The sequence below is a fragment of the Hemiscyllium ocellatum genome, chromosome 28, assembly GCF_020745735.1.
Source record: "Hemiscyllium ocellatum isolate sHemOce1 chromosome 28, sHemOce1.pat.X.cur, whole genome shotgun sequence".
Lineage (NCBI taxonomy): Eukaryota > Metazoa > Chordata > Chondrichthyes > Orectolobiformes > Hemiscylliidae > Hemiscyllium > Hemiscyllium ocellatum.
The window spans coordinates 19,116,465-19,141,425 of record NC_083428.1 but is presented as its reverse complement, the minus strand read 5'-3'; the positions used below and the strand labels follow the sequence as shown (position 1 = coordinate 19,141,425).

Sequence of the window (24,961 nt, the reverse complement as noted above, 5' to 3'; positions counted from 1 at the left end):
TCGGATGCTGCCTGACCTGCTGTGCTTTTCCAGCACCACACTCTTGACAATATTTGGGAAGCACTGGATACAGCAAAGGCTATGGATCGTAACAATGTCCCAGTAGTATTAGATTAGATTAGACTTACAGTGTGGAAACAGGCCCTTCGGCCCAACAAGTCCACACCGACCCGCCGAAGCGCAACCCACCCTTACCCCTACATTTACCCCTTACCTAACACTACGGGCAATTTAGCTTGGCCAATTCACCTGACCCGCACATCTTTGGACTGTGGGAGGAAACCGGAGTACCCGGAGGAAACCCACGCAGACACGGGGAGAACGTGCAAACTCCACACAGTCAGTCGCCTGAGTCGGGAATTGAACCCGGGTCTACAGGCGCTGTGAGGCAGCAGTGCTAACCACTGTGCCACCGTGCCGCCCACTATACTTGAAAACCTGCACTCCTGAACTGGTTGGGTCCTGAGATAAGGTGTTCCAGTACAGCTACAACACTGATGTGTACCCAGAAAAGTGGGAAATTGTAAGTTTCGTCCTATCCATAAAACGCAGGACCAATTGCTGCTCTATTGATGGGAGGTGCCATCAATAGTCCTATCAAGTGTACTGAATCACCAATAACCTCAATGATCAATGCTCAATTAGAACTCTGACAGGGTCACTCAACTCTAAATCTCTTGATCCAAACATAGAGCTGAATCCCAGGGTGAGATGAGAGTGCTTACCTTTCATCTCAAGGCAGCATTTGACTGAAGTCACTGATAATGCTGGTAATGCTCAAAGATCTATTAAAAAAAAGACATGTGGCATTGACAGAATTGAAAGTTGAGCATATTGGTTCGTTTCAGTTCAAATATGAGTCATAGAGATGTACAGCATGGAAACACACCGACTCGGCCATGACGAAGAAATATCCGAAATTAATCTAGTCCCGTGTGCAGTACTTGGCCCATATCACTCTAAACCCTTCCTATTCATATACCTATCCAGATGCCTTTTAACTGTTGCAATTGTACTAGCCTCCACCACTTCCTCTGGCAGTTCATTCCATACATGCACCACCCTTTGTGTGAAAACGTTATCCCTTAGGTCCCTTTTAAATCTTTTCCTTCTTGCCTTAAACCTATGCCTCTAGTTCTGGACTTCCCCAACCCAGGAAAAAGACTTTGTCTATTTACCCTATCCATGCTCCTCATGATTTTATAAACCTCTATGAGGTCACCTCTCAGCCTCTGACGCTTCAGGGAAAACAGCCCCAGCCTATTCAGCCTCTCCCTGTAGCTCAAACCCTCCAACTCTGGCAACATCAGTGTAAATCTTTTCTGAACCCTTTCAAGTTTCACTACATCTTTCCTATAGGAGGGAGACCAGAATTGCACACAATATTCCAAAAGTGGCCGCACCTATGTCCCGATATAGCCGAAACATAATCCCCCAACCCCTGTACTCAGTGCATTGACCATAAAGAAAAGCATACTTCTTCACTATCCCATCTACCTGAGTCTACTTTCAAGGGACTATGAACTGGCACTCCAAGGTCCCTTTATTCTGTATGATCCAGAATCACAATTCATTGCAGTGCTGAGAGATGGCTGTCAATTTTTGCTCCTTAAGACCTAACATTAAGACTAATATTAACATTAATCTAATTTTTCTCCTTTATATTTTAGGTCTCCCCATGTAAGGGCTCGTAAGGGTAGTTTCAATACAAGTGACTTTGCTTCCAATCCTGCAAATGAGATACAGTCCCAGTCCTCGATGGATGAGCCTGGCAGTCCAGAGGGAGGCTCGACTCAGAAGGAAGCACGAGGTGGAGGACCTACTGAGAGAAGAGGTAAAGCTTAACATTTGGCTATGTTTTCTAACTGTAAAAGTTTTTATGGGTAATATATCAAGCTAAAGTTCTACCCTGAAGGTTCCCACCATTTCCAATTTAAACATATGTGAGTGATCCTAACTTAAGAAGTAATATAACAAATTTGCTTTAGTATTTGATTGTAAAGTCAAATTTTTCTCAGATGAAAAAACCTCTTCAGCAGAGCAAGATTTCACAGCATTTCTTGAGAGGGGGAAAGAAAACTGAAGATTCACGTTACAGAAAGTCTAGTACAGTTTAGCTTCTAGTATCAGCTGTTATCTGAGTTTAGCACATTTTTAAACTTACTGACATGGGAATAGCTGTTGGAATTTTAGTTTAACAACAGTATTGACTTTTGTGGTAGTTGGTAAACTCAGTGGCTATTGTGTGACCCATAACAATGCCAACAGTGCAAGTTTGGTACCTATTCTAGCCCAGAGAGGCTTAGGACCTGCCTCCTCACCCTGTCCCTGAAGGTGGAAGGAAAGATTTCCACCTCTTCATGCCAAAATTTTGAACATTGATGTAAAGAATGCATTTATGTTTAACTAAAAATAAAAAACAATGGAAAATGACTACTCCCATTTCTAGGAGCAATGAGCTGGTGTCAAGAAGTCAGAATTAAGAAAACAGGAAAAGTTGCAAAAATTAGTTTCTCTGGATGGTATTTAATTTGGAACAGAACTTGCAGGCAGTGTTCCCATGAATCTGCTGCTCCTGTTGTAGGTGGTAGAAGTTGAGGTTGGAAGGTGCTGTTAAAGGAGTCATGGTGAGAGACTGTAGCATAACTTGTAATGGTACATTTTGCTATCACTATGTTGGTGGTGAAGGGAGCGAATGTTAAAGATGATGGATGGACGAGCAAGTGGATTTCTTTGTCCTGGATGATGCAAACCTTTTTGAAGGCTATTGGAGCTGTACCCATCTAGGCAAGTGCAAGATGTTCTTCATGTACCTTTTCTATGCCTTGTAAATGGTGGGCAGGTTTTGGGGAGGCAAGAAGTGAGTGGCTTTCTGCAGAACCCCTGATCCCTAATCTGCTGTTGAATGTGTAGTATTTGTTTGGCTGGATCAGCTCAGTTTCAGGTCAATGGTAACTCGCCTTGATGTTGATGGTAAGGATTCAATAATGATAATACCATTGAATATCAAGGGTGATAGTTAGATTCTCTCTTTTAAGAGATGATCATTGTCTGGCATTTGTACAGCATGAATATTGCTTTCCATTTACCAGCCCAAGCCTAGATGTTGTCCAGGACTTTTTCCATTTTGACATGGAGTACTTCAGTATCTGAGGAGTCACTAATGGTACTGAATATTGTGCAATCATTGGTGAAGATTCCCACTTCTGACCTTATTTACGATGAAGGGAAAGTCACTGAAGAAGCTAAAGATTATTGGCTCCACAATGTTGGCATACTTCTTAATGTCCTGGAGGAGATGACTGACTCCATTAACCTCGACTGTATTCTTTGTGCCTGATATGACTCCACCAGTAGAGAGTTTTCCTCCTGATTTTCATTGACTCCAATTTTGTTAGGGCTTCTTGGTGCCACACTCTGTAATGCATCTTTGAGGTCAAGGGCAGTATTCTCACTTCACCTCTGGGATTCAGCTCTTCTGGCCATGTTTGAACCAATGCTGTAAATGGGTCAGGAGCTGAGTGGCCCTGGTGGAACCCAAACTGAACATCAGTGAGCAGTTTATTCCTTTGCTATTGCTGCTTGATGGCATTGTGGGCAACCTGTTCCATCACTGCTGATGATCGAGAGTAGACTGATGGGAAAATAATTGGCCAGGATGGATTTGTGCTGGTGTTTGAGGACAGGACATACCTGGACAACTTTCTACCTTTGCCCGCTTATGTGACTGTAGGCCAAAAGCTTTTGGAGAATCTCCTGCTGAATGATTGAAGTTGATATGTGAAGTATTTAGTTTAAGTAACATTTCTGGTCTCTCTGTAAACATTTGTAAATTCAGAATGCATGTAAATAAATTGTACGTTACATTTACTAATCAAACTGAGGTACACTTAAATGCATCGTTTATTCCACATGTAAGCATCTCAAGAATGGAGAAAATTGATACCAAGGAAGGTTCAAGCAAGTAATTGTCTTAAGGGGGTTACTTGAGGTTGTAGGACTGTAAATCAAACACTTTTTGTCACAGTCAAACCCTAATTCAGATCATTGACTTTCAATCCCTGCCTTATAACCATTATTAAAGTTTTTGACAATGCTGTTGAGAAGAGCAGATTTTACAAATGTTATTCTGAAGTCTGCCTTCACTGAAGGAGTACTGGCTGTGATGACTGACTATTAGTGACAAAATACAGCTAGCTGAATATATTAGGTTGAATTAAGATGAAGCATTGGAATAAGAAGCAGGTAGTGAGAGTTGAGGACAAAGTTTCCATGGATAAGAATGTTCATTTATGGAGTCAAGTCTGCACCCAAATTATTCCTTTCAGGAGTCCGCAGTCACCAGGTACACAAATCCTGGCCTACTACCATGAGTGATGCAGACAGTGTTGGAGGAGGCAGTGGTCTGGATTCCCCGTCATCTGCAACAGGTAGGATTACTCAAGAATCACAGGACAAGAGCTTGCACTTTAAAGCTTTTACTGCAACAAACAAACCAGTATCAACATGGATTCAACAGCGTTATAGGCAACTAATAACACAAAACTAAAGAAAAGGTACTTTCACATCACCTGATACAAACAATGAAAACACACTGGAAAGTGTCTGGTAGATGTGAGGTCTTAACATTTAAGTTTAAAATCCACACCCAAGGAACTCCTATTTTCCCTGATGTACTGAGGTCAGGTCTTCCAGTATCCTTCACAAATCACTCCACTCCACTTTAAATTTCCCTCAAACCAACTTGTAACACCAAGTGTCTCTTGGTGATTCCTTGTTCCTTTAATTCTGAGTAATATTCTGCTTGGCAACTAATACAAAAACAGCCTCTTTCCTTTGCAGCTTAACCTTCGTTCAAACCCCAACCACTACCACCAAAGAAATACATTGAAAACACTGCAAAAATCACATATCTAGAAACACACATTGAAGGCATTGTACTAATTGAATTATAAAGTTTTAACCCATTTTTAGTATATGCTTGGACATTAGTTCTGAATAATATTTCACCAAGATTTTACCTCCAATGTCTCCATAGGTGATTTTTCCAGAAAATTGCCCAGGATTCCTTCTTCTGGTGCCATATCATCCACTGAGGATGTAGACGAGAAAGATGGCAGCACGAACTTTGAGCAAAGTGAGTGAATGAGAATTTGCTTCTAAAATGTCCAGAAACATCCGTTAAATTGTGCCTGTGTATGCGAAGGACTCATACCAGGAACATTAGCAACCAAGGCAACAGAAGTAACTCTGCAGAGTGGCAGTAGTGAGAAAGAATCATTTATTGTAGAATCACTAACAGTGTGGAAACAGGCCATTTGGCCCAACAAATCCCACCCAGACCCATTCCCCTACCCTATCACTAATGCACCGAGCCTACACATCTCTGAAAACAATGGGCAATTTATCATGGCCATTTCACCTAACCTCCACATCTTTGGACTGTGGAAGGGAATCAGAGCACCTGGAGGAAACCCACGCAGACACAGGGAGGATGTGTAAACTCCACACAGATAGTTGCTCAAGGCTGGAATCGAACCCAGGTCCCTGGTGCTGTGAGGCAGTAGTGCTAACTACTGAGCCACTGTGCCGCCCAATATGGTTCTCAAGTTGTAAGTTAAGTGATGGTCTCAAGAATCCACGAGGATTGCATCCTGGAGAAGGAACCATGAGAGACCCATGTAAGAATCTCCTCCACTGACCTCCACATGGCCTTCAAGGTCAAAGGAGGTTCTTCAATTTCAGAACAAACACTAGGTGTCCACTCTCATTGGGTGGCATCTTGGCCATGCACCAGCCAGGGAGGCCCCGGTACCTGCTCACGGGAGGGAGGTGGGGCGCAGGGAAATGTCCTTTATAAGAAACCTGAAAAATTGTGAAAAAGTTGTTTGAAATCTGTGAAGATAAAGTCGCCATAGTTCCAAAGGATCGTAGGCTGCTCCCTCATTAGATTGAGTTGACTGGCAGTGGTTTAACCTGAGGGTTACCACACCTCGAGAGGAAGAGAGAGACGAGAAGGTGGGAACCTTAATGGCAACCTCAGTTGGTGCAGGAGTAGACCCTGTGGTATCACTCTGTATCACAGACCAGCTGTTCCAGCCAACTGTGCTAACCAACCCCAGACTGAGGTAAATTGAGATATCCCTGGTGGAGCCCAAGGAGATAGTTGTACCTTGTGAAACCAGTTTATTGTTGTTAATGCTCATCATTTTGGGTCAAAGCAACACAAAAACCCCACTGCAGTGAAGCAGTGTTGGATCAAAGTACCTTCCAGTCTGAAGCAAAACAACGACGTTTTGATCTTTGAAAGAGATTTGTCGGGCGATTTTTATTTAAATCAGCAGTTGGTTTCGTTTTGGAATAGGCATCAATGGAATGGCTCCAGAAATCGCGGTATCTACCGGCCCGTTCAAAAACGTGCGACTTTCGAAGGCTGCACAAACACATCGCCTCAGGAAACTTCGTACGCCATCAAAATGCAGAGAGTGTGACAGCTACGTGTATTTCCAGGGGGCAGAGTGTGAGGAAGTAAGTACTGGATTTATGGGATTAGTAGTGGCTGTGGAAACATAGTAGAGCATATTAGAGCTAAAGTAAAACAAAAATCATTGTCTCCATAATAGACATTCATGCTGATCCTTTACCTAGACCACACTTATAACCTTTTGCACTGGTGTAATGGGTCTCTAACTTTTTTTATGAATGTTAACAGATCATTGAGTCTTTTTAATATCCTTGAGAATGAGGCCTTAAAACAAGGTCTCATTTGTCAACTTCATTAAACAGTAATTTGCTTTGAAATCTTCTTAGACTTAATGAGTTTTCTCCATTTCTCGGTAAATATTCCCCTGTCACCCAATATTACCAAAACAAATTAATAGTCTCATGTCTCACTGTTGTTTATTTGCAACCTGCTAATTGCCACAGTAATGGTCTGTAAATTTATAGACAATTCATAACATAGAATATTTGGAATCTCTTAAAGGATATACTTAGGAACTATATAAATATAGATTCTTTCTTTCTAAATTCCAAATAATTGGAAACAGATGAGTTGAGCTCTCTACTTTGCCATTTTTGATGACGATTGTTGTTTTAGAATGACCCACTGCTTTTCTCTTTAAAGATATCAAAGTGACACCAGTGCCTATTTGATCAAGTGAATTGTTCACCATGTACATCTATTCAAAGCCAAATGTTTCACCATGGGATTTTATGAAGCAATACTCTAGCACTTGAGCAGCACATTGTGCTCTGCCTGGTCAGGTTGGAAATTCATGGGGTTTGCCAGAGGATGTCATGATCACTTCCTCTCTCTTTAATTATAAAAACACTCTTAATCACTTCCCCTCTCTATAGTACAAGAACACCTTTGCAAGGCTGGAATTAGAATACAACCTTACCTTTACCATAGTCCACGACAGCTCTCTGTGTATATGTGTGTGTCTCTCTCTCTTTCTTTCTATGTCTCTTTCTCTGTGTTTTTCTCTCTCTCTCTCTCTCTCAGTGTGTGTGTAAGTCTCTGTGTCTCTCTCTCTCCCTCTCTCTCTCTCTCTGTGTCCCTCTCTCTCTCCATCTCTGTCTCTGTGGCTTTCTCTCTTTCTCTCTCTCTCTGTCTCTGTCTCTGTCCCTGTTTATGTGTGTGTGTGTCTCTCTCTGTGTTTTCTCTGTGTGTGTGTGTGTGTGTGTGTGTCTCTGTCTGTCTGTCTGTCTCTCTCTCTGTCTGTCTCCCCCTCTCTCTCTCTGTCTCACTGAACTTGAAACATACTTCCCTTCAGAGACTATCTGGTCCTTGCTGAATGTCACTCTCCTATCATGGAGTGGCTGCAAAGAGGACATTGTCTCATGTCTCATCAAAATTGTATTGGGAAGTGTTTAAAAAGCAAAGGTGAATTGTCTGGAAACACCCCTCCGACTTTATCACCGTGCCTGCTCTTTGGTGCCTGCTGAAGGTCTTCTGGAGCAAGTCAGGTAATGTAAAAGACCCAGAGCCCTGGGACTCCATGGTTTCAAAACCCTGCCCTCTCCTAGTTACAACTGTGCAGTACTTGGTGCACTGGGAGAAAAAAAAGAATAAATACTTCTTTGTTTTCAAGAAAGAATTAGATATAGATCTTAGGGCTAAAGAGATCAACGGATCTGGTGAGAAAGCAGGAACTGGGTATTGAGTTGGATAATTAGCTGTGATCAAATTGAACTGCAGAGAAGGCTGGAAGGGCTGAATGGTTTGTTCCTGTTCTTATATTCTATGATATAAAATTATGAAAGAATATTATTACAAGCCAAACACATAAGATCTGTGATCTGATAATGCCATATGCAGAAATTTCACGAAGATAATTTTGATCAAAATGTTATGTAAGACAGAGATTAACAAGTATCACAAATTGATTCCCTTCATTTGAATAGATTTCCAGCTTTTTCTGTTACTAATCGTGGTGTAATGTACCTTGCAGTGCAATCTGGCTTGTCACAAGAAATGTCTGGAGACGCTGGCAATTAAATGTGGACACAAGAAGCTACAGCGGAAGTTACAGCTGTTTGGAAGGGACTTTGCCCAAGTTTCCAGAGACAGTCATGATGGAATCCCATTCATTATCAAAGCGTGCATCTCTGAGATTGAGAAGAGGGCTTTAAATATGAAAGTAAGTTCAGGACCAGACTCTGAGAACACCCTTTTATCTCAATATCCAAGATAGTTCAGGTACAACCATAAATAAACGTTCTAACTTTGGTTTTAGGGATTTAAATTACATTCATGATTAATGCCTGCGCATCTAACTGATCTTAATGAGCTACCAACTTCCTGCTGTCTGGGAATTAAGGTCGGATCTATGGAACACCGCTACAAATGACCCAGGAAGAATAGTAGTGATACACGTATTTTTCAAATCTTTCTTCAGAAGATATTTATTAGTTTGAAAAAGTATTGGACATGAGGAAAATTGCTGCTTGACCAATAAGCAAAAATCAAGCAATCGGAATGCTGAGTTTATTGAAAGATAACTTGTTCTGGATAAACTCCTAATGATTTCAAAGGTACTAAAATTACTGTTCTGAGTTAGCACAAAAGAAGATTGTTTTTTCTCGTGTGATGGTAATTTCATTTCTCCAATAGAACAGCAGATAAAGAATTTCTGAGAGATGAAAGCTCATTATTTGTTATTCAAGAGTTTTTGTCATTTTAAGATATTTAGGATCGATAAGTTTAAATATAGAACAGTATAGCAGAGGAGCAGGCCAAAGGGCCTGCCATGTCTGTGCTGACCATGCTGCTATTTTAAACTAATCCCATCTGCCTACACATGGTCTGTACTCCTCTAATCCCTGTCTGTGCATATGTCTATCTAAATGCCCTTAAACATTGCTATCGTATCTGCTTCTACAACCTCCCTGGGAGCATGTTCCAGGCACATACCCTCTGCCCATTTCCCTCTTTTCAATACGTTGTAAATCCTTGAATGTTTAACTGCCAGTCCTGAACCTCACTGCAACCACGTCTCTGTGATGCCTACCACATCATCATCATTCACGATGATTTGTGCTGTTAATTCATCTGCTTTGTTGCCAATACTACGAGCATTCAGATAAAGTGCCTTAATGCTAATTTTCTTATCCTCATGATTTCCAGCATCTCTGTAATGTGTCCTAAGTTATCATTCCTTTTTGCTTCATTCCTAGCCTGCCTTGAACGTAAACCCTGCACACATGCTAACCTGCTGTTTATCTTTATACTTGCCTTCATACTCCCTGTTGCTTTCCTTTCCCTCCCCCCCCCCCTTCCCCCCAATTCTCATGTTTAAAGTCCTAGTGACCACACTATTTATCCTTCTTGCCAGAACACTGGTTCCAGATCAGTTCAGTTGGAGATCGTCCCTTTGGTACAGGTCCATCTGGTTCCAAAACTGATGCCAATGCCCCATAAAATGGAATCCCTTTTTCCCACACCAATCTCTTAGCCACACGTTTACTTCCCTAATTTTCTTATCCCATTGCCAATTAGCACGTGGCTCGGGCAGTTATCTGGACAGTATGACCCTTGAAAGGATCAAGACAAAAGATGGAAAATCATAGGCCGATTAGCCTAACTTCCGTTGTAGGTAAAATTCTAGAATCCATCATTAAGGGTGAGATTTCGAAATTCTTGGAAGTGCAGGATCAGATTAGAACAAGACAGCATGGATTTAATAAAGGGTGGTCGTGCCTAACAAACCTGTTAGAATTCTTTAAAGAGGTAACAAGTAGGTTAGACCAGGGAAACCCAGTGGATGTTATCTATCTAGACTTCCAAAAGACCTTTGATAAAATGCCTCGTGGGAGGCTGCTGAGTAAGGTGAGGGCCCATGGTGTTCAAGGTGAGCTACTGGCAAGAATCGGGGATTGGCTGGCTGACCGAAGGCAGAGAGTTGGGATAAAAGGTTCTTTTTCGGAATGGCAGCTGGTGACAAGTGGGGTCCCACAGGGTTCAGTGTTGGGGCTGCAGGTGTTCATTTTATGATCTGGATGAAGGAACTGGGGGCATCCTGGTGAAGTTCGCCCATGATACAAAATTAGGCAGACAAGTGGTTGGACTGAGGAAGTGGGGAGGCTGTAGAAGGATTTAGACAGTTTAGGAGAGTGGTCCAGGAAATGGCTGATGAAATTCAATGTGAGCAAGCACGACGTCTTGCACTTGTAAAAAAGAATATTGGCATGGACTATTTTTTAAACGGTGAGAAAATTCATAAAGCCAAAGTACAAAGGGATCTGGGCGTGCTAGTCCAGGATTCTCTAAAGGTTGACTTGCAGGTTGAGTCTGTGATTAAGAAAGCAAATGTAATGTTGTCATTTATCTCAAGAGGATTGGAATATAAAAGCAGCGATGTGCTTTTGAGACTTTATAAAGTTCTAGTTAGGCCCCATTTGGAGTACTGTGTCCAGTTTTGTGCCCCATACCTCAGAAAGGACATATTGGCACTGGAGCATGTCCAGCAGAGATTCACACGGATGATCCCTGGAATGGTAGGCCTAACAGCTGAGGATCCTGGGATTGTATTCATTGGAGTTTAGAAGGTTGTGGGGAAATCTAATAGAAACTTACAAGATAATGCATGGCTTAGAAAAGGCAGATGCTTTGAAGTTGTTTCCATTAGGAGGGAAGACTAGGACTCGTGAGCACAGCCTTAAAATTAGAGAGAGTCAACTTAGAATGGAAAAGAGGAGACACTTCTTCAGCCAGAGAGTGGTGAGGCCTGTGGAATTCATTGCCACGGAGTGCAGTGGAGGCCGGGACGTTGGGTGTCTTCAGGCAGAGATTGATAAATTCTTGATCTTGCAAGGAGTTAAGGGCTACGGGGAGAGTGTGGGTAAGTGGAATTGAAATGCCCATAAGTGAAAAATGAGAGGCCATGTCAAATGCTTTAGTAAAGTACACATAGACCCAACATTCTCACTGCCCTACCCTCATCTATCATCTTCGTCACTTCCTCAAAAAACCCAATCAAATTTGAGATAAGACCTCCTCGCACAAAGCCATGCTGACTGTCTCTAATATGTTCATTCTTATCCAAATGTGTATAATCCTGTACCTAAGATTTTCTCCAATAATTTTCCTACCACTGATGTAAGGCTCACTGGTCCATAATTTCCTAGTTTCTGTTTTGCCCTTCTTAAACAAAGGAATAACATTGGCTGTTCTCCAGTCATGTGGGACCTCACCTTTGGCTAAAGAGGATGCAAAGATTTCAGGATGTCCCAGCAATCCCTTGTCTCCAATTGTATCCTGCGATAGGTCCTATCAGGCCCTGGAGACTTAACCACCTTAATGTTTTTTAAGGCGCCCCACCTCCTCCTCCTCCTTAATATTGACATGTCTAGAATATCAACATACCCTTCCATAATCTTACTGTTGTCCGTGCCATCCTCCTTGGTGAACACCCAACACACACTACTTTTTAACAACCTAACCCTCTTCCTCTGCCTCCATGTATAATTTTATTTTCCTTGAGTGGGCCAACTACTTTTATCTGGCTACCCTCTTGCTCCTAATATGTGTATAAAATACCTTGGGATTATCCTTAATTCTAGTTGCCAAGAACATCTCCTGGTCCCTGTAGCCCTCCTAAGTCATTGTTTAATTTCTTTCCTGCTTCCTTTGTATTCTTCAAGGGCCTTGACTGATTCCAGTTTCCTAGTCCTTACATTTGTTTCCTTTCTCCTTTTTGATGAAATTTCAATATCTCTTGTCATCCAAGGTTCCTGAATCTTGTCACCCTTTTCTTTCACCTTCAAAGGAACATGCTGGTCCTGAAATCTAACCAACAGGCCTTTAAAATATTCCCACATGTCAGATGTAGATTTACCTTCAAACAGCCAATCCCAATCCAATTTCTTCAGTTCCTGCCTAATACTGTTGTAATTAGCCTTCCCAAAATTGTCAACATCCTTTTCTTCCCACGTTCCATTTCTTCCAGTATTCTAATCTTTCGTTATCTGGTCTTCAATTCTCCCTCTTCCTTTTCCATTCACTAAGCCCATACTTTATTAGTATCTCCAAACTTTCACTGTCTAATTCTTGTTGCATCGTGAGTTTAGGATGCCAAGTGTTACTGCATACTTAGAAAAGCTTGACACACATCTTGCCTCTTTGATATTATCTTCAGGGAATCTACCGTGTTAATGGTGTAAAGACCCGTGTTGAGAAACTGTGCCAGGCTTTCGAGAATGGGAAGGAACTGGTCGAACTTTCTCAAGCATCACCGCATGACATCAGCAATGTGCTCAAACTGTACCTGCGACAGGTAACAAACGGCCATTTTCTTCTTGTTAAGAAGCTGCTGTATTAAATCTTATGGGAGAACATCCCTGAGCTTTAAGGACAAAGTTGTCAAAAATTGTCAATCCCATTTATCTTAATTGTTTGTGAGAATTGTTGCTTATGTAGAGCTCAATCTATTCACAACTTAGAGAGAAGCAGTTAGCTTTAGTAGAGGCTTAACAGTTTGAGAGCCAGATGCCTGTTCTTCTGAATGTTGCAATCAGAGACAAAACAGGAAGAAATTGAAGATTTTGGGCTATTGTCCTTGAAGTAGGTCTTTAATGTAATCAATTTGGCTTCAGTTCATCTGCTTGTACCATTTCATGACACAAATGAATGCAAAAGCCTTCGCTAGGTTAATGGCAGATTGTTCAACACTGACAGTGTGTGGTTTCATAGATAAAATTCTTCACTTGTTTCTTTTTGTTTGTTGTTGGGATGTACGTGTCATGGAGTAGGCTGGCATTAATTGCCCATCCCTAACTGCCATTGATCTGAGACATTATGAGGTCATTCAAGAATAGTTTAGGGTCAGCCATATTGCTGTGAGTCTGACTCAGACAGACCAGACCAGGGAAAGATGGCAAGTTTCCCTCCCTAAAAGACCACTGAGCATTTCATGGTCACCATTATTGACACTAACTTGCAGTTCCAGATATTTATTATTCCCTAGGCTGCCATGGTGGGATTTGAAACCATGTGACCATCATCTCCTCTGTTGGTTCTCAGAAGGTAGATAAGAATTGGTGATCAGTGCTTGATCATTAGGCAGTAAGATGGAATTATTTTAAAGTAAACTACTACTGGTTAAAGCTACCAACTCTCCAGATGAAACCTGCAGACATGTCTCCAAATGCATGCAATCTATGTCGGGGTGAGGGGGAAGCTCAGTGAAGGAAATGTGTAGTTTTAAAAGTGCTTTCAGTATATTTTTGTTTGCCAGCGAAGGTAATATTATGTTAATAGCTGTTTGAGGATTGGTGAATATGCAATTGGTATGAGAGGAAGTAACCTCATAAGAGGAGTGGGCTGTTTGGAAGCAATAGATAATGTCACAGATGCTCCCAGAAATATGTCCAAGCCAGAATTAAGATTAGAGTGATGCTGGAACAGCACAGCAGGTCAGGCAGCATCCGAGGAGCACGAAAATCGACGTTTCGGGCAAAAGCCCTTCATCAGGAATGAGGCTGGGAGCTCGGGGATGGAGAGATAAATAGGAAGGGACAGGGGGGTGGGGCTGGGCGAAAGTAGCTGAGAGAAGCCAGAGTTGTCAATCCTCTCTCACTCACTCTCTCTGTCACACATACGCATACACCTCTCACAAAAAAAGACTTCTGAGTTCTAAATGCAACATTACCAATGCGAACATCTAATGTTAGCTTCCAGAACCTATTATGCTGTTTCGTCTCTATCACGATTTGATGGGACTGGCCAAAGAGAGCCTGCAAAGTACAGGGGATGCGGGAAGTAAAGAATCAACAATCGAAAAGGATTTACTGCTACTTGTGGCACGACTGAAAGAACTACTGAAGGATCTGCCACCTGCAAACAAGGCCACGCTACAGTACATCATTCGACATCTTAGCAAGTGAGTCCAGGCAGTTGCTAAACCCATCCTTTACCTTGGTCTGAAGGGACAGGCTATGTACTGCTGCCTGTTTCACCAGTGCTTTTTGCTTTAAGCGGTTTCAGCTGCTATATTCTTTTGCAACATAATCTTGGGATGTGAGTGTTGATACGTTAGCATTTTCCAGTCCTGTACCTGCCCTCGGACAGATTCAGGATTCAGGAACGTGACTAATCCTTGCAAGGTGGGCAGGTAATTGGGCTTTTTAAAAGATTTGTTCAAGATGCTTAACAGATACCAACTGGGATTTTTCAGTCAGTCTCCAGTTTGCCAAAGCAACAGAAGGTAGACCTTGCCAGAAGTTGGCACTCTGTGGCAGGTCCGAGTGCCATTATACCTGGCTGGCCTATAGATCATAAGTGAAAATGTGTTACTGGAAAAGCGCAGCAGGTCAGGCAGCATCCATGGAGCAGGAGAATAGACGTTTCGGGCATGAGCCCTTCCTAAGGAATCAGGGCTTCTTCAGGAGCTGCCTGACCTGCTGCGCTTTTCCAGCAACACATTTTCAGCAATTTCAATTTATTGACCTGTGACTCCCCAGTCAGGATGTATTCACCTTTCCGTATTATCCTCATTCTTTCATGTTTATAAAATGAGCTCTGTTAAATGTCATCCTCCTTTCCAGAAGTAATAGTCCCAGTGGCCCACATTCCTCTCTCTGGAAATTAGGAACAGGTGAAGTCCAATGGGCCTCTTAAGTCCTTTTTACTGTTGTATAAGATCTGGGCGGAGTTTCTTTAGTCTCCTTACATTGACCCATCATGACTCCATAACGCTTATTACCTTTGTCTAGCTAATGTTCTATGAATCTCAGCTTTGAAATGTTCTCGGGGAAAGCGCCTTTAGATTTCCACACTTCATTGTGAGGTGAAATGCTTCCTGATATCCCTCATGAATGGCCTCACTGTAATTTCAAGATTATAGCCCTAGGTCCAGTAAGCCCACCAGAGGAAATTGTTTCTCTCTTTTGAGGTACAACTGCAGCTTTGTTTTGAATTCATCAGAGATAAACGATGGACTCTTCATGGGATTCACAGGGGCTGGGTGAGTGCTGGAAGCAGTGGTGAGGGAATGGGAGGAGCTAGTGTAGAGTTGTGCTCTTGGGACACCCTCTGCAGTACTGGAAGATCCAGTGAGAACCCTTCTTCAAAAAGAAATGCAGTGAAGAATTAAACAGATTCTGACTGAAAATCCTCTCCAATAATGAGCTTTCAGTATCTAATATAGATCTGCCTGGAGGGTAGAAATACCATTACAAGACAAACTTTCAAATTAGGTATTTGCTGTCTCTTATGATTTATTGTCATGATGGTGACTTCAGGAATTGGTGTCAAAAGTCACCGTCGATCAAGTGCTACATTAATGCCCTTCACTGGATATCAGTGATATGACTGAGGGGATGGGAGTCCTCACAAAGGGTGTTGGGGATTGCAAATCCCAGCTGGTCAGTGAGGTTCTGCTAGATGTCGTCATACAATATTTCTGATAATGTCTGCCATACTCCCACTTTGGACAGGATCATGAAAGAGAATGCCCTCTAATATCTTCTGACGTTAGGCATTGAGTAATGTATATTTCTAATCCTTAGAATTTCAGAACTTGAACAAAGCAATAAGATGTCTCCAAGTAATCTGGGGATTGTATTTGGACCGACGCTGATGAGACCCAGGCCTACAGAGGCAACTGTGTCTTTGTCATCCCTTGTTGACTACCCTCATCAGGCTCGCATTGTGGAAACATTAATTATCTGCTACACAGACATATTTGAACCTAAAGCAGAGTTTAACATGCCTTCAGATGAAGATATTGTGGATGAAGCATCACCAACTGATAGGTATAATGAGGTAAGAAATGTCTCTAAATGTAAACACTTACTGAGCAGTATGATTTTTTGCAGAAACAGCACAACTATTTGGTAAAAGCTCCTTATTTTCTCAAGTGATAAACCATGTCATAGAATATTGCATAGCTTCCCTAATAGGCACTTGATCATACAGAACTTGAGTACCGCTGAAAGTTATCTTGTCTTTCACTCATTGTGACAGACACAAGAATACAAAATCTGATGGAACACAACAATTTATCCTGCTGATTGGTTGGCAAGTAGATTCTAGTTGAGATGCTCCCATGGAGAATGCACCAGTCCTCTGCAAGCAGAACTAATGCACCCAGGCATTGCATACTTTTAAATTTAGCAAAAGCTTGGAAGACAGGTGTTCCTAGTGCATTTCCCATGGCAACACTTTGGCCAATCATTAGAATCCTTTAGCTTATGTAGTATAAATTACTGTTCCCTTGAAATCTGGTGTTTTTATATTCATTCTGATGACTGCAAGGTGAAAACCTTCTGACAGCGGTTCTCTTTCAGCTATTCTACAATATAATTGACAGACGTTTTCTCCTTTTGCAACTGTGTTGTGCCTTTTTGTGTAATTGTTTCATTGTGACCTGTTGAGTAAGTTGCATGAGTTTAATTGAAATGAGCACTACTTGATTCAAGTGACACTAGACTTTCTATACTTAATGTGCAGTCTTATGCAGGTATAATATACTGGAAGTGTCATATTTTGGATTGTGACAGTCTTGTGTGCTCAGCATTGCTGAGTAAAACAGAATTATTGGAGGAAATTATTTTAAGATGGTTTTAAAGTCAGCAGTTATTTAATGAAGTCAACAGCTATTAAGACCTGGAACTGATGCTCAGACCTTAAATTTAGGTCATGATATTCAGAGTCCTATGCAATTCCTGTTTTAGTGATAAATCTACTAATTTATTGTGAATGAGTTGAGCCTTCCAGGAAAGTAGATAAATGAATTTCATATGAACATATACATTTTTATTCATTAATATCACACAACACAATGTTTAGACCTTTCTGTTCCTCACATCATGTATTGAGTCAATTTAGGGCTCTGGCCTGAAACGTCGAATTTCCTGTTCCTTGGATGCTGCCTAACCTGCTGTGCTTTAACCAGCAACACATTTTCAGCTCTGATCTCCAGCATCTGCAGACCTCACTTTTTACTTGAGTCAATTTACTCCTAAATAAGAAGTTGTATTTAGCATGTAGCCAGTGTTCATCTCTTGTCCAAGTACACTGTAAAACACATGGCAATTGAGAAAAGGGCATTGAGCTGTGGTGGCAAAAATGGATATAACCAACTCTCTCCTCGCTCATCAGTGTCGAGGAGAGTTATCTCTGATCAGGGATATGATAGCATACTGTCCTCTTGCTTGGATAATTGCAGTTCTAACAACCTTAAAAACCTCAGTTCTACTTAGTACTCAAAAGTACTGGGACAAATTAATTCTACTGCGATAGTGAACTTGAAAATATTCGGTGAAGGCTTCTAAAGTGGATTTTAATGGAGCCAAGAAAGGCTGTCCTTGCCAGTCAGGAAGGTCAATTGTTAATTTTGACGTAATGACAACAGGAGAGAGGCTTGAACTTATGCAAAGTTGTTCAAGCCTGCAATGCTGTGGCAAAGAAGACGATTGAAACATAGACCGTTACATCTTGTTAAAGAGGAGTCCTGTCAAACCTTGAAGAAGTGGAAGGAGGAGAGAGTAGGCAGTGGGATTAGTTCTGGATTATTATACCTAGTTGCTGGCATGCACAATTGGACAAATTAATTACTCTTTTTTGGTTTAAATTTCTCTGGTTGTCCTTTTAGCAAAAGTTATAATCCATTTAAATTACGTTGAGCCTCTATTGAAATGTAGCCAAAAGAATGTCATTTGAACTCACAAACTAATCAGCCATTAATATTGTCAGTTTCTGAGTTTTTGTCCTGCACCTTGGGGGAGGTATTTTATCTTTATTCATTAATTCTGTGTTTCAGAGAGAGTCTTCTGCAAGAAGAGTGGGATCTGGGAATGATTTACCTTATCTTGATGAAGCAGCAGAGTTTGACAGAGAGAGGCTATACTCTGACACGCTTTGTGGTAAGTAAGCAAGAGAAAACTGTGCATAATGTTAGAATAAGTTATAAAAAGTGATCCTTTATACCCACAATGTAATCAGAGCTCTGTGATACCTCTGCAGTGTGCTGGTCTAGTTCAGAGTCAGCTTGTTAGACCAATTCAGATCAGTCGATTTTGTCTGAACTATCATGTTTAGTTGCTTCAATTTCCTACATTTCCAGGCAAACATCCCATTCACTGAACAGTATTAGTTACATGTGACAGCTAAATATGTACAGACATTGCTTATCACGTTTGTTTGAAAAAAGTCCAATTTTAATGCCAATGTCTCACTTAATGTATGTTACTTGATATTAAAGTTACTTTGAAGTGAATGTCTGTCTGTCCAGCTAGCGCCCAATTGACTGTGTTGTCTACAGTACATTTGCTTTCTTCCTCCAAGTATTTAATATATACTGTATTGTGAGCAGTTACAATCCCAGCATTGGTCCCTTTGGAGCCCCACTGGGTCTAGATCACCAACTTGAAACTCTTAACCCCAGTCATTGCTTTTTTGCCCATTAGCCAATTCTCTGTCCATGTGAATACACTACCTCCAACACCATGGACTGGTATGGCTTAACCTTTTGCGAGCTATCTTGTGAAATACCTGCTGGAATGCAACACACCGGGTTCCTCTGTATCTATTCTAGTTGAGACTTCCTTGAAAAACTGTAATAAATTAGTCAGACACGATTTCCCTTTTATGAAGCCATGCTGACTGGACTTGATTAGATTAGATTAGATTTCTTACAGTGTGGAAACAGGTCCTTCGGCCCAACAAGTCCACACTAACCCGCCGAAGCGCAATCTACCCAGACCCATTCCCCTACACCTAACACTATGGGCAATTTAGCATGGCCAATTCACCTAACCCACACATTTTTGGACTGTGGGAGGAAACCGGAGCACCCGGAGGAAACCCATGCAGACACTGGGAGAATGTGCAAACTCCACACAGTCAGTCGCCTGAGGTGGGAATTGAACCCAGGTCTCTGGCGCTGTGAGGCAGTAGTGCTAACCACTATGCCACCGTGCCACCCACTGCCACTGTGCCGCCCAAATGATTTTCCAAATGTTCTGCTGCAGCATCCTTGATAATTGATTCCAATACTTTTCCAACAATAGATGTTAGACTAATCGACCTTTAATTATTTAATTTTGCCTCCTTCCTTTTTGAATATGAATTGTCACATTAGCAAATTTCCAATTCCATGGTACTTCTCTAGAAGCCAAGGATTTTTGGAAACTTTTAACCTATGTAGCCATGTACTGTGAAGTTCCCTGTTTTAGAAACTCAAATTGCAAGCCATCAGGACCATGGTGAGGTTATTTAATTCCTCCTCCATATTAACAGGATGTTCACTGTATCTTCCACCAGAAAGATTATTGCAAAATATCTGCTTAACTCCTCTTTCAGCTCTTTGTTCCCCATAACTATCTTCTTAGGTTCAATCTATTAGGGGTCTACATGACTTTGATTTCTCTCATGTTGTATATTTCAAAGAAGCTCTTACAGTCAGTTTTTATATTCCTTGCTAGTTTGCCCTCATGTATTTTCTCTTATCATCTTTTTATCCTCCTTTTGGTACAAACGCAAACACCTGTATACACCAGGTTGCAAATCATTGAACAAAGGATGACACGGTGGCTCAGTTGTTGGCACTGCTGCCTCACAGCACCAGGGACCTGGGTTCGATTCCAGTCTCGGGCAAACGTCTGGTGTGGAGTTTGCACGTTCTCCCCGTGTCTGTGTGGGTTTCCTCTGGGTGCCTCCACAATCCAAAGATGTGCAGGTTAGGGTGAATTGGCCATGCTAAATTGCCAGAGTGTTCAGGGATGTGAGGGTTAGGTGCATTCGTCAGAGGTAAATGTAGAGTGATGGGTAGGGGAATGGGTTTAGGTGGGTTACTCTTTGGAGGGTCGGTGTGGACTTGTTGGGCTGAAGGGCATATTTCCATACTGTAAGGATTCTAGCTGGAATCTTTGCTATATGATGAGGTCCATGTTTTTTTTTTGTGGTGAAACTTACTCCTGTTTCTTTGCAGCTAAAATGTTTGTGTGATGTGGAACGAGTCTTCATTATATTACTACATCTTAATGTTTTTAATACTCATAGTGTTGTACAAATACAAATGATTGCAAGGGAAAACCACTGGCATTATTGTTCCACAAAGCAGGATACTAATAATCTATAAATTAATAAAAATCAGAAGAGTTGCAGATGCTAGAAATCAGAATAAGTACAGAAATTGCCAGAAAAGCTCAGCAGTTCCGGCAGCATCTGTGGAGAGAAATCAGCGTTAACATTTCGGGTCCAGTGACCCTTCCTAAGAACTCTAATAATAATCTATGTTTGTTTTGTTCCAGGAAACTCGTTAGGATCAGAAAAGTCTTCAGAATCCCGTGAACGTTCACTGGATTCTGACTCCGAGCTAGAAGATGGGGCACATGAATGTACTACTGGACAAACTGGGTTTGAGGAAGGAGTCCAAAGAAGTCGAAAGGGATGTTTGCCAAAACAAGGGAGCGTAGCTAGTGCTGATGAGCCTCCTTTCTACAGTGACAATGCAGAAGAAGACTGCAATAAATTGGTTAAACAGACTGAGAATAGTCAGGCTCAGGGTTCAGCTGCTGACGTGTCTCAGACTGAGGGCTTAGCATCGGAAACAACTGTTGAATATTCTACAGCTTCATCACAACAGCTGGAGAAAGATGGGCAGGCAAATGCTGGTGATGAGGAACTGGACCCAGCAAACAAAGGTCTGGCAGACTTCAATACAAACCAATCAAATAATGTGGACAAAAACCATTGGTTTCATACCAGCAGGCCATTACACGTGAGAGCGCGGCGCAGTCAGTTGCCATGGGTACGGATGCGTCATGGGAAAATAGACATCGGACTTGAAACTCGAGACCCGGAATTTGTCTAATCATATTTTGTTGTGATTTGCTTTTTTTTCAGTATAGTTTTCTACAAATGCTAAAGATGCTTTTTGCTGGATTAATGAAAGAATGATATGAACAGTAGCACAGCATAAGATCAAATTTCAAAATAACTTTTTAGAGTGTTTGGTGGTTGCCATTTTGAGACAAGGACTGTGCCAATGGTTTTATCTGGAGGTCGTTCTAATTAAAATATGAATGAATTTGTTGAGTTCAAAAATTGAAATCAGCGTCACAATTTACAAAGGTAACAGTATTAATTTTCAGCAGTTATTTACTTCAGGAACATAAAAAAAATTTGAAGAGCGCCTAAAATAGAAGGAACCTGGTTATTTTGTATGTAACATGCATTGGCAACTTGATCAGATTTTTGTCGTATGCATCGTTATCTTAATTTATGGAAAGCAGAAATATGAAGTCATTTTCAAGAATTATGAATTTCTTTTGTGAGATGCAAAAAATTTAATCATTGAAGCCAACATGGGCTAGAAAGATCTTTTCAATTTTTTTTTAAAGATTTGCTTGATTTCCTTTTAAAGTTTGTAGGCATTTTCTGTCATCTTTATGGTCATTGCTCTTATGTCTTGGCTGTTCTATCATGGGAGGTATCAGAGATGTATAGATCTGTGCTTCTACAACATCAATGTGCTTTCCAGATGAAGTTACTCAATGTTGTTCAGGAGCAGAAAGGTGAATTTTCTTGCCCTCCTCCTAACCTCAGAGTCCTGAGATCATATTTGCCAGCCCAAGCTTTGTTGAAAGAAATTGAGACTTACGCCCGGTTCTCAGTCTATGCAACTTTCTGCACCATCAGGTGGTGCACTTGAGCTGTGATTTTGACCATTTTTGAGCAGGAATCTCTAGTTATTTTGTGTGCCCAAGGGTAACATTTTCATTTTTTTTCACCAGCGATAGGCATCATTGGCATTTATCACCCAACCCTAGTGTAAATGGAGGTGAAAATGCTGCCTGGTACAATGCAGTATTCTGTTGAATGTACTCTATGCTGTTACTTAGAGATTCAGATCTTTGCCCCAGCAGAGATGAACAAATGGTCATAATATTTCCAAGTCAGAATGGTGTATGACCTCAGTTGGAAAACTGCACATAACTATGTTTCCACATTCCTAGCCTTTCTAGATGGCTATGGATGTCAAAATGGCTGATGAAGAAGCCTTATTAAGTTGGATTGAGTCACATAGATGGTGCACTCAGCAGACATTAGTGCCAGTGGTTCAAGAAGTGAATGACTACGATAGTGTGTATGACTTTCAAATGGACTGCTTTATCCTGTATGATGTTGAGCTTCTTGAATGTTGTTCCAGCTTTACCCATCCAAACAAATGGAGATTATTCTGTCATGCTCATGATTTGTGCCTTGCAGGTGATGGACAGGCTTTTGAGAATTTACCAATGAGTCATTCAGCTTAAGAAACCCATATTGTGCCTTGCTACAATAGCGATTGTGGCTTAATCAGTTTCTTTACAGTGATGACTTCCAGGATTTTGAGAGTAGGGAAAAATAATGCTATGAAATGTCAAGATGAGGTTTACTAGATTCTATATTATTGGGAAGGTCATTGCATGGCACTTCAGTGGCAAAAATGTCATTCGGCACTTATTAGCCCAGACCTGGATGTAATTCTCAGACTTACTGCATATAAATACAGACTGCTTCATTATCTGAAGAATTGTGAATGGAGCTCAATAATCATTGCATAACATCCCCACTTCCGGTTACAATGTAAGAAGAAAAACTTTATCAATTCTGGAATTATAAGCTAGTGTCTGTAATAGTGACTGCCGTAATTGTGAACAAAATGACACTGTTCTTTTATGGAAGGAAATCTGCCATCTTTGGCCTACATGTGACTCCAGACTCACTGCAGTGTGGTTGACTCAATCCAGCAAACCACTCAATTTAATGGCCTCTTGCATATGGTCATGAAATGTTGGCTTTGCCCGTGATGCCCTCATCCCAACAAAAGTTTTTATTAAAAATGCTGAGGATGGATGAGCATAGGATGCTGTGATGAGGAACTCCTGTAGTGAGGCCCAGAAGTACACCCATCTTCCATTGTACTAAATGTGTCTGCAGCCGCTGGAGACTCTTCTGTCTGATCTGTGTGTTTTGGCCAAGGCTGAAAGTCCTGGTAATATGCAAACAAGGTATCGGTGAACAGGTAATTGGTGAGTCATTACTACTTCTGAAACTGTCACTTGCTAACGATTTGAGGGTAGGGTGGTCAATATTGTTCATTTGGATTTGTCTACATTAGATGTTGTAGCTGTACTGAAACAAATTGACTAAGAATGTGAACTGCAGCAGTGTCCTTTTATAAATGACTTGCTGACCCAAGTCTCAAACCAAATCCTGTCAATGAAGGAACTAAAGAAGTGAAATCATTAACGCTTATGGTTAATGATCAGGCAAGAAGAACTTGGCATTGCTGTGCCTCTGCATGTGGGAATAAGGCAACATGATAAAACAATTTCTAAAATTTTTATGACTGGAAAAGAGATTAAAATTACCAATCTCATGACGTTGTTAAATAAATTAGATTAATAGAACTAAAATTACACAGCTTAATTTTTGAATATATTACATTAATGGGAGCAAATCCATTCTATTTTTATCCAATCTGCTTTGATTTAGGAATCTATATTAACAAAGGTTTCTTTGTGATTGGGAAAAATTTTATATGGAACAAAGATTCACTACAAAAGAAAATAAGTGTATTTTTACTCAAACTTTGCCTTATCCCAAATATTAAGTCTCTAGCCCCAGAAAATCTAAACTTTTTGCAAAGACAAGGAGCTGGGGTAAGGGGCATATTTTGGTTTTGCTTTTACTCATTGGGAAGGGGAGCGGTGAACAAAGTTTGGAAAGAAAGGGTTTGGCACAATAACAAACATTAATTTCAAAACAGATTTCAAAGCAATCATTTTATAATTTAAATAATTGAGGAATTCCTTCCCTAATGGCACTGTAGGTCTACCTGTAGCACATGAGAGAATGTAGACTGCAAATGCTGGAGATTCGGAGTCAAAAAGTGTGGCTCTGAAAAAGCACAGCAGATCAGGCAGCATTTGAGGAGTAGAAGCGTCAACGTTTCGGGCATAAGTCCTTTATCAGGAATGTGTGGGAGGAAGGGGGCTGAGAGATAAATAGGGGGTTGGGGGTGTGGCTGGGGGAAGGTGATAGGTGGGACTGCAGGTGGGGCGTGCTTGTGAGAGGTCAGTGGGGAGGGTTGACCTAAAGCACGCGGACTGCAGCAGATCAAGAAGGTAGCTCATCATCTCAAGGGCAACTAGGGACACACATTAAATGCTGACCTAGCCAGTGACATGTACTAGTGAATTTTTAGAAAAAAGAAAATTAATGAAAATGGCTATCATTACAACCCAAGCAGCAGAGCTAATTAATAAAACCTCCTCTTCTCATTCTGGTTAAGAAGCAGAGTTAGAGAGACACAGACTATACTCCCAAGTCCTGATTATCAGTAAAGTGGATGGGGATAGAAGTTTAACTGGCACTGACCGAGTGTTCATCTCTGATGTATACTTTGGACTGACCTGGGCAGAATTCATATAAAACTGGTGTTACAACCTGGATTTTGCTCCTTCC

At 41.2% G+C, this 24,961-nt stretch overlaps 1 protein-coding gene across 3 annotated transcripts in view; it reads left to right on the top strand.

The window, feature by feature from the left end:
• Nucleotides 1–24,486, top strand: part of LOC132828855 (rho GTPase-activating protein 45-like) — a 176,139-nt gene extending 151,653 nt beyond the window's left edge. For all 3 annotated transcript variants that reach the window (XM_060846020.1, XM_060846019.1, XM_060846017.1), the window contains exons 14-23: nucleotides 1,671–1,834; nucleotides 4,329–4,430; nucleotides 5,039–5,137; nucleotides 6,365–6,528; nucleotides 8,457–8,645; nucleotides 12,642–12,779; nucleotides 14,176–14,384; nucleotides 16,012–16,267; nucleotides 18,267–18,369; nucleotides 20,758–24,486. In XM_060846020.1, coding sequence (XP_060702003.1) covers nucleotides 1,671–1,834; nucleotides 4,329–4,430; nucleotides 5,039–5,137; nucleotides 6,365–6,528; nucleotides 8,457–8,645; nucleotides 12,642–12,779; nucleotides 14,176–14,384; nucleotides 16,012–16,267; nucleotides 18,267–18,369; nucleotides 20,758–21,320 — 1,987 coding nt within the window. In that variant the 3' untranslated portion in view covers nucleotides 21,321–24,486. The remainder of the gene's footprint in view (nucleotides 1–1,670; nucleotides 1,835–4,328; nucleotides 4,431–5,038; nucleotides 5,138–6,364; nucleotides 6,529–8,456; nucleotides 8,646–12,641; nucleotides 12,780–14,175; nucleotides 14,385–16,011; nucleotides 16,268–18,266; nucleotides 18,370–20,757) is intronic.
• The last annotated feature ends 475 nt before the right edge of the window (nucleotides 24,487–24,961 follow it).